This window comes from Sander lucioperca, chromosome 1 (genome assembly GCF_008315115.2).
Source record: "Sander lucioperca isolate FBNREF2018 chromosome 1, SLUC_FBN_1.2, whole genome shotgun sequence".
Classification (NCBI taxonomy): Eukaryota; Metazoa; Chordata; class Actinopteri; order Perciformes; family Percidae; genus Sander; species Sander lucioperca.
This window is the reverse complement of record NC_050173.1, coordinates 32,186,108-32,198,413: the sequence shown is the minus strand read 5'-3', so window position 1 is coordinate 32,198,413 and position 12,306 is coordinate 32,186,108. Positions and strand designations below refer to the sequence as shown.

The 12,306-nt window shown below is 40.0% G+C and overlaps 1 protein-coding gene across 1 annotated transcript; it reads right to left on the bottom strand.

The window, feature by feature from the left end:
• Window positions 1-1,903: 1,903 nt before the first annotated feature.
• On the bottom strand, window positions 1,904-2,746 carry LOC116052664. Its single transcript, XM_031303477.2, has 2 exons — window positions 2,666-2,746; window positions 1,904-2,573 (listed from the first exon to the last, which is right to left on the bottom strand). Exons 1-2 carry the CDS (start codon window positions 2,738-2,740, stop codon window positions 1,914-1,916), a joined length of 735 nt encoding a protein of 244 aa, XP_031159337.2. The 5' UTR covers window positions 2,741-2,746; the 3' UTR covers window positions 1,904-1,913.
• Between the last annotated feature and the right edge of the window lie 9,560 nt (window positions 2,747-12,306).

The window sequence follows — 12,306 nt, the reverse complement described above, 5'->3', positions numbered from 1 at the left end:
AGTTTCCTACTATACAGTAGAGTCAACAGGCAGGTCTGGTCAAATGCATAATTATTGAGTTTATGTACTATAATATTGAGGCAATATTAGCCAATGTATTTATAAGGAATTGTATTTTTTTATTGTGTTCACCTACAGCAGTAGACACACTTTTTGTTGAGCTGTTGTTGGTAAGCATCTATAGCATTAAGTTATATTTGAAAATATAACCAAAAAGAGCATTATTTGCTGTACAGAATTCTTTCACTTCTGGATGTGTTAGTTTTAGCAAACAGCACAAGAGCCAAATATCTGTCAGTGACAGATGATTCTGGTGTGTGTTTTCTCGTTATATAACAGTCTTGGTGATTGTTTCTAAACCTCTGTAAAGACCTGTCTTATTAAGTGAAAGTTTTGTTAACAACAGCAAGCACCAGTGTCCATCTAACAGTCAAACACTTTGTGACTGGAAACTCCTCTGAATAAATATGTGAGGAACTGAATGAATATTGTTTCGTCACTCACACACAATACATCTTTGAGCAAGACATTTCACCACCAGCTTCTGCAGCTGGGACTCGCAATTACAAGAGTACACTTGTAGCAGGCAGTTGGTCATTATTTTGTGTTATGTATAATTCAATAAGTTTGTTTGGGGTCACTGAAAAAAGAGAAAGACAGCAGGACCAAAGAGTTAGATGTTGGGGAGGAGTGCACAGGATCAGAGGATGGGTGAGATAAATGGTCTTTATTAAATTATTTTAGACAAAGGCTAAACTTGCAGCACCCATATGTAAGAAAAGAATAGGTTCTATTTATTCTAATTAAATATATTGATTTTTAAATAGTATTATTATTATTATTTACTTACTTTACTGAACGTTTTCTTTTGCTTTTATCCCTCTAAATTGTGAAGCTCTAAAAAAACTTTTTGAAAAGTGATATATAAATGTTGTTTTGAGACAAATAAATAAAAAGTGGAAATATATGTTTTTAGGGATGGCCAGTCAATTTTGAGGTATGTCTCTGATCAGGAACATTTGCTGCATCTCTCTCTCTCTCTCTCTCTCTCTCTCCCTCAGCTAGTTTTCTATCATCTCTCTACTCTCACCTATCTAATGAAAGCATAAACATTTTTGTTTTATTATAGTTTGGGATATTGCAACAACGTACTGGTGGATTTGTTCAACAACTATTATTTTAGAAAACATATTTGAGGAAATTAATTTTTCATAATCACAGCAGCTGTTTCAGAGTGAACTGTACAGTTTTGCTGTGCTACTTGAAAAAACAGCTCAGACACACAGTCAAACATACTGATGCATGTTGGGTGAAGTGACAAAAACTGCAGCTCCAAAGCAAAAGCACAGCAAAGCATTTTTCCTTTGAAGCTCCCCTCTTTCTGACTTATCCCCTCTTTCCCCAAAGGTCACGGGTGAATCTGAATGTGCCTGTCAGCGCTGACACACACACACACACACACACTGAAAGTTGAGTGGTGAAGATACAGTCCTTTCCCCCTCCAGCCAAATTGGAGTCTAGCTCTGGCTTTGAATTGGTCCACCTTGTGGATCAACTCACACTTACAGTTTCTCAACTGCTTAAACACATTTGCTCACTCTGACATCACATTTTCAAAACAGTTAACACACAGGATAAAACTGAAGCTCAATGGCCAAAATGACTCATTTTGTTAGCAAAATGCTCTAACACTCACAAAACATTAAAAGCATGCAACATAAGCAAATATTTCCATCAAACACCTCAACTTGTGGTCAAATTAATTTATTCTTTCAATCAATCATTACACAATGGACAACAAAATACAAAATACAGCCATCAATATGAAATATGACACTTTACAAACTCAAATGGATACTGGAAGCTACCAAAGGAAACACCTTTAGAAAAGATATATATTTTATCTTTCACATTTAGTCCATTCGTTCTTGACGATTATGCCACAGGTTCTCATCAACATCGCATTGAATGTTTTCCCTTGCAATGCACCGAGGGAAATACCTCCTTGCGTGGCGCATCCATCCCTGGCAGTCCTCTGCACCTATTGCCAGGCAACCAGCATTCATTGCCTCCAGGAGGGGCATCTGCTCATATGGCCGGTGATCATACACCTTCCACCTCCAAGCAGAGAAGAACTCCTCGATTGGGTTCAGAAAAGGGGAGTATGCAGGAAGGAAGTGCATCATAATACGAGGCTGTGCTGCAAACCATTCGTTCACAAGGCGAGAGTGATGGAAAGCCACATTGTCCCAAATTATGACATACAGAGTCATGCCAGGCCTCAACAGCCCTCTCTCTTCGGGTGGAATCAGTATTTCTTTCAATGAATCAAGAAATGTGATGAGGCGTTCTGTATTGTATGGGCCAATGGTTGGTATGTGGCAAAGGACCCCATCATTGGAGATGGCAGCACACATGGTGATATTGGCACCCCTCTGACCTGGCACTGTGACAGTGGCCCTCTGCCCAATGATGTTCCTCCCGCGTCTCCTCACTTTACAGAGGTTGAAGCCGGCTTCATCCACAAAAATGAATTTGTGATGTGCCCCCTCAGCTTCAAGCTCCATTATTCTCTAAGAAAAAGAACAAATTCATAAAGCAAATTACAGTATTCCAGTTGCATGTAACTATGGTAACCAAGGTATTACAATAACAAAATCTGTACCTGCACATACTGGAATCGTGCCTCCTTTACGATGTCAGAGTTTCTTTGAAATGGAACTCGGTACAGCTGCTTCATTCTGACATGGTGGCGTTTAAGGACTCGATCTATAGTTGCCAAACTCACACTGTTTATATTTCTAAATGCTCCCTGATCTGCAATTACTGCTGCCTGGATTTCACGCAGTCTGATTGCATTGTTTGCCACTACCATATCTACAATGGCAGACTCCTGTTCAATACTAAATATCTTTCCTCTGCCACCAGTGTGTGGTAATGTGTGGATCCTATAAAGTAAAAGCAAAAAGCATGTCAAAATTGACATTACTGTATGACAGTCACATAAATGGGATTGATAAAACATCTGCATTACTGTAGACACAGTTTGTTCTGCTAACAGGGCAATACAGTAAAGCTGAAATACACAGTGGTATACATTACAGTAACACTGTGAATTACCTGTTCTCATTCCGAAAAAGCCTGACAATAGATGCCACAGTGCTCCGAGTCAGAATGGGCTGGACCCTTTGTCCAGCCTCTCTAAAGGACAAGCCATGATTGATGACATGGTCAATAATTGTTGCCCGAATTTCATTTGAAACTTGAGCTCGATTTTGTCCTCTTGCTGCTGCAGCTCCTCCACCACGCATACGGGCTCCTCTTCCTCTGGCCCTTCTGCCATGGCCTCCACCACGCATACGGGCTCCTCTTCCTCTGGCCCCTCTGTCATGGCCTCTTACTCTATGGCCTCTTTGATCCATGCTTGCAAATAGCAACACAGAGGTGGCATCTTTTATAGATGGATGAGGACTGATTGCTGATTGAAGAGTTGTGCAAATGAGTTTCACACAGGTGCATAGAGTTTTCTAATTATGCAAGTACTTTCTATCAGCTGTGAATAGATGTTTTCCTTTTGTTCACCACAGTGAATCCAATAGAGTTCGGGGTCTTTCAATGAGATCTGTGGTAACTGTTTTGACAAAGGGTGTGAAAAATGTGTGTAACAAATGAAAAAGTGTTAAAACATTTGCAAGAGAAGACTTCTGCTGTGCTAATAATGTGATGACGAAGATAAAGCGGATCCCAGTTTCATTTAGTGTGTCTTAGCAAATGAGAAAAACTGTAATCCTTAGCGAATACTGAATGAGCGTGTGCACATTTCTGTTTGTAAATATGTTCATTTGTGTGTGTGTGTGAGAGTTTGTATGTGTGTGTGTGTGTGTGTGTGTGTGTGTGTATGTGCGTGTGTGTGTGTGTGTGTGTGTGTGTGTGTGTGTGTGTGTGTGTGTGAGTTTGTGTGTATGTGTGTGTGTGTGTGTGTGTGTGTGTGTGTGTGTGTATGTGCGCGTGCGCGTGTGTGTGTGTGTATGTGCGTGTGTGTGCGTGTGTGTGTGTGTGTGTGTGTGTGTGTGTGTCTGTGTGTGTGTCTGTGTGTGTGTGTGTGTTCAAGAGGGGAAAAGAAAGATTACACTTGTCACCTGAGGAGGTGAGAGTGAGAACAGGATAGTGACAGTGTGCATCCATCTGTGCACTCAGCAGCATGGATATTGCTACATGCGGATTATGGGATGGATCATGGAGTCTAGTTATAAATATGTAGATGCAGCAGCAGCAGCTGTACAACATCCACACATAGTATCCCATCAGTCTCAGTCTGCTGTCTGACAGGGTCACATCAGCGCCTGGCTGCCACAGAATGAAGAGATCAGCCAGAGAACCAGCTACTTCAGCTATATTTGGAATATTATTGTGTGATGCATGCAATTTTCCTCCGTGGCTCTCCACCAATTAATAGGGTTGCCCTTCAAACTTTTAACAGGGAATGAAATAGTAACTTTTCTGTTCAAATCTGATCCACGCTAACGCTCCCAATCCTCCTAATCGCAGTCATTTCTGAATGCCACTTATGAAATTTTTTGAGTAAGACACAGCAATCAGCTGCTTCTAGAAAGCTTCAGCCACTTTAATCTGAATTTGTAATGGTGTGAGTTTGCTATTTTGATCTATCTTGAATGACTGGACTTCAAGTACTTTGTGGCAGCCGGAGCAAAGCAGAGCACAGCAAAGCTCTGGGTGCAAAATTGAGGGATAATACATTATTAAGCCAGCTACATGGATGAATATTTTACATGATTCTTCAGAGGACAAACTTGTCGCAGTGCATGCGTCTGTAGGATCTTATTTCATTTGCTTTTTGTAATCAAACTTAAAAAAAAATAGTTCTATTACATTTTTCACTTGTTTTACTTCTTTTTTTGCAATTTTTGAAAGACCTTTTTTATTAAATAATATAGGTTATTCTTGCCTCTCCGTCTTCATTCTTGTCGTCCTCTCTCTGCCTCTTTCTGTCTTTCTACAATGGTTTTATGGACCCTGTCTAAGCAAGGCTGCAATGAAGGCACTTCTGCAGTGGAGCATGCTGAGAAGAGTTTGGGTGGGGTTGAAGGATGACATGGGGGCATACGGCGGATTGTGAAGGGGTGGATGGTGAATTACGGTAGTCTCTTGTGTCGTCAGGAGCAGAACGGTACGTGCCGGCGGCCAGTCGACCGTGGATAAGTAAAAGAGACTCTCCTCTAAATAATTCATTTCAATGGGAGTCACACACACACACACACACACACACACACACAAGGTTTTCTCATACACATCAATGGTTGCTTCTTGAAGTAGAAGACTGCAACACACACACACATGCTCACAAAGAGCAGACTTCTAATTTTACTTTGATGAATATTTATAGATGAAGAAACATTGTCTTAGAATTAAGAAAAAGCATTTTGGTGGAACAACAGAAAATGCTTCTGACACTTTTTTTGGTTTGAGAGCAAACATCACTAAAATGTTTTTAGTTAGTTAGTTTTTTGATATATAAAGAAGTGATATGCATTTCTCTGCTGCACGTTATTTTGTTTTTAAATATTTATTGCCATCTTTGCATGACCTGTACTGGTTGAACAGGTAAGATGGGCAGCAGGGCACGTGACATTTTCTTTTCCTTAAATCTTTTGAAAAAAATACAATAATACAGTAAGGTAAAAAACATTGCCGCTCTATATCACCCTACAATAGCTGCATTGCATTTCTTCAATGGTGTTTTGAAAGTGGTCTGCACCCAGTGACATAGTGGCATTCAGTGCTTGTTTGGGAAATGTAAAATATAACTGGGAAAAAAATGCAACTTAGACCTGTGCTGTGTTACCTGCTTTTTATGACAATTGCTACAGCATCAAGGAAGCATAATAACTCATGCAGAGTTTGAGTCCTGGTGTTTGCATGTAGAGAGACTACCTGCTGAGATCTAAGGCAATTCAAGAAAACAAAGCAGACAAGCAATATCTAACACAAACCTATAAGTATTTGACACAAAGGAGGTTAAATAGAAGCAGAGAAGGAGGAAAGAAGAAAGGCACTATGGAAGGACATAACACTGTTTGTAAATAGACAGTTTGAAGCGGGGACACTGGTTCATTCATGGTGCTCTTCATACATCTGATTCCTTATGTGGCTGCCTCATGCAGTCACACATTGTCACACTGCATCACCAGGTTGTGCCACGTCTTTGTTACTCAAAAATTAAAGTAAAAGAAATTACAAAAATTAGAATAAAGTTGCACAAAAAGACACTTACAGAAAACCATCCTTTAACATAATTTAAACAGTAAATAACATTCTCATCGATGTGAATAAGCATATTCCCCAAAATGTTGAACTATTCCTTTAACTCCTTCAACTTTCATAGTAAAAAACACTTTTCCTTTTTTAAGTACCCTGTTTTTTCATAATCTAATTTAAATGTGTGACACAGGACACAGACCCACAGGATCCATGGTGCTCTATAGGCAGAGCATCAGCAGCTTGGACAGCAAATGTGGAGATCAGTCCTGCCTGTGCCGTTTCAGCAAATCGAACAGCAGCTGGAACAAAACAGAGTGGAACCCTGGAAACACACACACATCACCTGTGAGTGCTGTGACACAACTGCTGCCCGTCAAAAACTGTAGCTTCCTTCAGATTAAAAAAGAAGCAGGCAGGCAGTCTATGAACTGTTGCTGCACAGCAAGAAAGTCTCCAATTCAGACCTTCTGAATCACAAGAGAGACATTTGTTAATACAACAACCCTGTGGTGTTTTAGCACAGCATAGTCTGTGTGTGTGTGTGTGTGTGTGTGTGTGTGTGTGTGTGTGTGTGTGTGTGTGTGTGTGTGTGTGTGTGTGTGTGTGCGTCTTCCTTCTGGTTTTACACCACACCATAAAATAATATCTTTCTCACTTTTGCTTAAACACATTATTTCCTGAAATAAATTAAGCTTATATTTAAGGTGATGGTCCATCCCCAAAAAATAAAATGGCTGAAGGGTGGAGAAGGTAGCTGTGGTCAGCATGAAGTCAAGTCTGCTAAAATGGATACGCCTTCTTTGCCGAGAGGTTACAGCACATACCATTTAACCACAACATCCCAGATTCAATTCTGGCCTTTGTTGCTTGTCACTGTTAGAAAGAACACACATGGCATTTGAGATGAGGAAACAAAGCAGGGTTGGTGTAAATCCAGTGATGTCATTGTCCGTCATGATGAACAACAGTTGGATGAATTTTTAGGGCCAGAACAACTGTTCTGTTGCATTTGCTATTACAATTTGATGACGTTCAACTATCCAATTGCTCATAACATTGTGTGTTAGAAACCAGGGTGAGGATATAAATACAATGTGAAATCTTCTGCCAAGAGCTCAGTGGAGTCAAGACTTTTTTGATGGCATCGCTGAGGCTTTATGTGAATGTGACACACTGCATATGTGGGTGTGTGACAGAAGGTGCCTCATTATCTGTCTGCCTTGTCCAGAGGCAATTGAAGGTTACACAACTTTTCTGTTACTCTAGATGACAAATGGAGACAAGCAAGCACTGTGAACTCCTCATGGGCACACAGAAACAGACCCTGAGAGACAAAACGCACACCCAGCCGTCCTCTTTGTTGACACTGAGCCCTGAGCAGTAAAGACATCACTGGAGCACATACATGCATGTCTACGTAGAGATATACACAACCGTGCACACACACACAAACACACACAGGCAAACACACTCACAAATATATAGCATATGCAGGCCGATAAAGTGAAGACACACAAAAATGCGAATGCAGATTTATATATTTGTGCATGGACCAACACAGGTGGACATATACAATTTTGCATATGCGCACATAACACAAGCATATACCCAAACACACCATTTTATTCTTCCCTTAAAGGTCCAATGTGTAGACATTTCTCTCATCTAGCATTGAGATCATATATCGCCAACAACTAATGAACAACTAAACACGTTACACACTGGACCTTTAAGGCACCGCTTGTTAAAAAAGCTGCCATATTTCTTTATTTAAAAGAGAGGTTCTGTCACTTGACTTTTTCTTGTGAGGCTAGGTGCTTTGAGTTAAATGTTAAGATCAACAACATGCTCACAGAGACAATGGAAAAAAAACTGTTAAACTTAAAACACTATTTGTATGCCCAAAGGGAAACAACTGCTGTCATAATTTGTTTTAATTATCTTTTGTTAAAAATATATTGAATCTTTTAAAGCATCAAGTGAAACCTGTATTGTTACACTCCTAAGACACACACACACACACACACACACACACACACACACACACACACACACACACACACACACACCATTATTATTTTACCTGGCTGTTTACATGGTCCTTAGTCATTCCTTCAGTACGTTATCAGAAGGAGACAGTATTGTAACACTGTCTGGCAGGCATTAGTTTCAATCAGCAACCTTTTCTTCTCATCGTATCAGTCAGACAAAGACCAAAGGAAAATCCGAGTGAGACGTCTAGATCAAAGTGTCATGTTAGAGGTCAATAAATATTTTGTGTGTGTGTCTGCTGAGTGAGAAAGCTCAGTTTGCTGCTAACCAGCAGTGCCTGACATTGACATTAAACTTGGTCTCAGCCACTTTCTTTCCCCCACTTTTCATTTATTTCTTTCACTCCAAGTTCTTCTCTCTTTTGTGAGTTTTGACAACATTTCCAGTGACTTTTTCCCTCTCATCTGGCCAGAATCTTGCCATCTATTTTGTTCTTCAGTTTTATGATGATTAAAATGTATATTGTGTATGTAAATAACCGATCTCTTGCATTTTTAATGAGTGGGGAGTTTGCATCCTCTTAAAGCTACTTTGGCTTCAATTGATACACCAAAGCTTTGTGGTTATCAGGGTTTCCTGGTGCCAGTAGTGGGCTAATAGTATTAGCATGTGTGAGACTACTGGCTTTGTGTTTTGCTTTGAAGCTTGTGTGAGATTTGAGTCCCCTTGTTATATCCCCCTTCTGCCTTTATCGCCAGTTTTTAAAAACCCTTAAAATAACAAACAGATTAAGATTAAAACCGTGGGCCTTAGGAGACAGGGCTGTTTCCTCTCATTTTTTAAATATTTCTGCACCAAGTAAAATTATGCAGACATTAATTATGAGCTCAATAACTGGCTGAGAAAACAAAAACAACACTCACTCACACACTAAAAAGCTCTGACGTGGCAAACACACATGCAGAAAATATATCCTCCTCTTCGCTCTCACACACACATTACTGTATCTAACACACACGCATACACCGTGCAGCTGCTCACAGTCATCTGGGAAGGGACAGGTTTCCAGCCCGCGAGAATTTATGTTTCCGAGTGATTAGAGGCAAGGTGGACGGGACGATCTCGAAGGCAGCAGCTGCCCGGACCATAGCTCCAAGTGGAGCAGAAAATCAGGATAATTTCGTTGTGATAATCAGCCTCCCGTTATCCCCTTCACTTCACCCAATGGTGGAGAGAGAGAGAGAGAGAAATAGAGAGAGAGAGAGAGAGAGAGAGAGAGAGAGAGAGAGAGAGAGAGAGAGAGAGAGAGAGAGAGAATGATCATATGAGAAAATCTGTGCTTAATGATGCCTGGTTAGCTTTAGCTAGATGTGTGTGTGTGTGTGTGTGTGTGTGTGTGTGTGTGTGTGTGTGTGTGTGTGTGTGTGTGTGCGTGTGCGTGTGCGTGTGCGTGTGTGTGTGTGTGTGTGTGTGTGTGTGTGTGTGTGTGTGTTTTTGTTGGAGTCTGTGTGTTTATATTTTGTGTGTTCCATGTTTATGGTTCCAAAACTATAGCATAAGTTCAGTCAGTAAGACTATACTTCTTCATGCTTAGGCCTTCTTTATTTCTCACGCTTCTGCATTCAATCCTCACACAAGTGCTCACTCATTATTGCTTGCTGTCCTGTCTGGGGCTGTCGATTATCGTATCAGCTGCTCTCATCAGCTGCTCTCATCTATCCAATAGCTCAGCAACACAACTACATTGTTAGCCTATCATCCTTATCTTGCTGCTGCTGAGGGCAGACACCCCTCAGTTACAAATTCACCAAAGATGTTCTGACTTAAATATCACATATCTCGTGTAAATAAACATTCATCTCACTTGTCTCTCCTAATTGAACTACATTCATTGCCATATCCCTCTCTTTACTGTCATTTCACCCAAATCACAAAATATAGCAATGCAGACACTTCAGGTTTTTTAAGAGATCAGTCGCAGAGGTTTCTGTTTGAATATGAAAACTCTACATCTTTCCAGAAACTGTGTCCCAGTTCCTTTGGATAATCCACAGACCTTACAGTCAACAGTTTTTACTGGAACTGGAAATAGAAAGTCCCAATGAAAACTATTTACAATGAACAGTGTAGACTTCCAGAGTAAGCCAGAAATGGCTTCTTGTCAGGGTTTAAAATTAATTTTTTCACTGCTTGTAGCAGCACAAACTAAATTCAGCACACCTTCACTGTAATGGCGTGAGGCACAACTTTCAGAGGTGGATTCTTAAAATATCTGCACATGATACTGAAACTATTGAGACTGATATATATTTGTTTTTAAATCTTACCTGGAACAATGCACATTAATCAACAACACTGCATAAATGCAATTATTAGCCAAAGGGCTAATTTTCTACATTGGCCAGATGTTAACCATTAAGGCAAAAATGTGAAGCAGCCGAACAGAGGATAAAAGATAAAAGGAGTGACGCCAACGACATTCAAAGTAGTACATGCAAAGCATGTAAATGCAAGCAATCAATCTTGTATCTCCACTTGTGTTTTTGATGAGTGAATGCTGGATTCGTGACAACTATGAATTGTCATCAACATTTGACCCCAATGCACTGAGTAAAGATAAATCAACTGGCAAGTATGTGGAGACCTCTTTTCACTCACGTTGTGGCAACAGTATGGTGAAGAGAGCCCTTTCCTGTTTCCTGGCTGAATGGGAGCAAATCTTGTAGAAAGCCTTTCTAGATGAGTTGAGGCAGTTAAATCAATATTTTAATTCTTTAAGATGTGTGGATGTATTGTTTAGGTGTCCACATACTTGTGACCATATAGTGTACCTACACATAATCAAACATCAGCTAATAATTTTAGGCATGTTCATGTGGCACACAGGTGGAAGGGGGCAGTTTATTAGACACCATCCTGAACCTGGAAAAACATCCACAATATCAATAATTTTCCTTATCAGTGTGTGAGAATTTGCTCCATGTTGTGTCTCTTTGTGCAGGTGTGTGTTGAGTTATTTGATTGCTAAAACCAATGGTTTGAATGGTTATTTATTTGTTTGAAAACAGTAAGCCGCCAAGCTTGTAGACACTTCACTGTAAAACCCAGCTATTTCTTTCAATAGCTTGTTTCTCACCTTAACTAAACATGTTCCGCACACAGAGGTCTTCTTTGCCATACACTTTGCCTACACCCTTTGCCAAAAGTTTTTGTGTGGGGGTGATGTTAATGAGTTTCTGTTGCTCTTAGTACTCTTTCTCTGTTTTTTTTTCTTTCTATTTCTATCTCTTTCTGTGTGTGAATCAGACCTTCTGTTTGCTTTTTCTTGTCCTTTATACAGATTGCTAATGGCATTCATGTTTAGTCTCTTGTTTTTTGTGTGTTTAAAGGGGGGGAAAGACTAGAAAGAAAGGTAAGTGTTACATAACTGTGATGCAGCATTTGGTCTCTCAACCTGCTGCACTAACAACAACACCTCACAAACAGACACGCTCTAGTCTTTGGTGATGTTCCCATGAGTCTGTGGAACCTGCTGGTCACTACTCTCACATATGCTCTATAGTAGTCTATACTGTAGGTGCGATACATGAATGCATAGACAAAGAAATGCATCCCCGGATAGACAATGATCCTTTGGCTGACTGAGTATCTGAAACTGGAAACATCTGGCTGTGACAGAGTGTGTGTGTGTGTGTGTGTGTGCGCACGCGTGGGTTCCATCTTTGTGTGGGAATGTACAAGATGAAAAGTGTTTTATATTTAATTTAAATGTTTGAGTTCTGTACTTGTACCAGTACTTTGAAAAAAAGAGCAGCATTTATGGTTTAACTGATTACATTTTTCCATGGCCAGTTCTGATGTTAATGTTTTTGTACTGAATACTGAATACTTACATTTTGTGACAAGTGCTCAATATCCGTTAAACCGGCAGAATGAAATATTTAGATTTTTCTATGATTTGTGTCAGGGAGAAAAGGCCTCTGGAAAAGTATAATGACTCTGTAAAATGGGAAATAATGCACAACTGCATGTGCA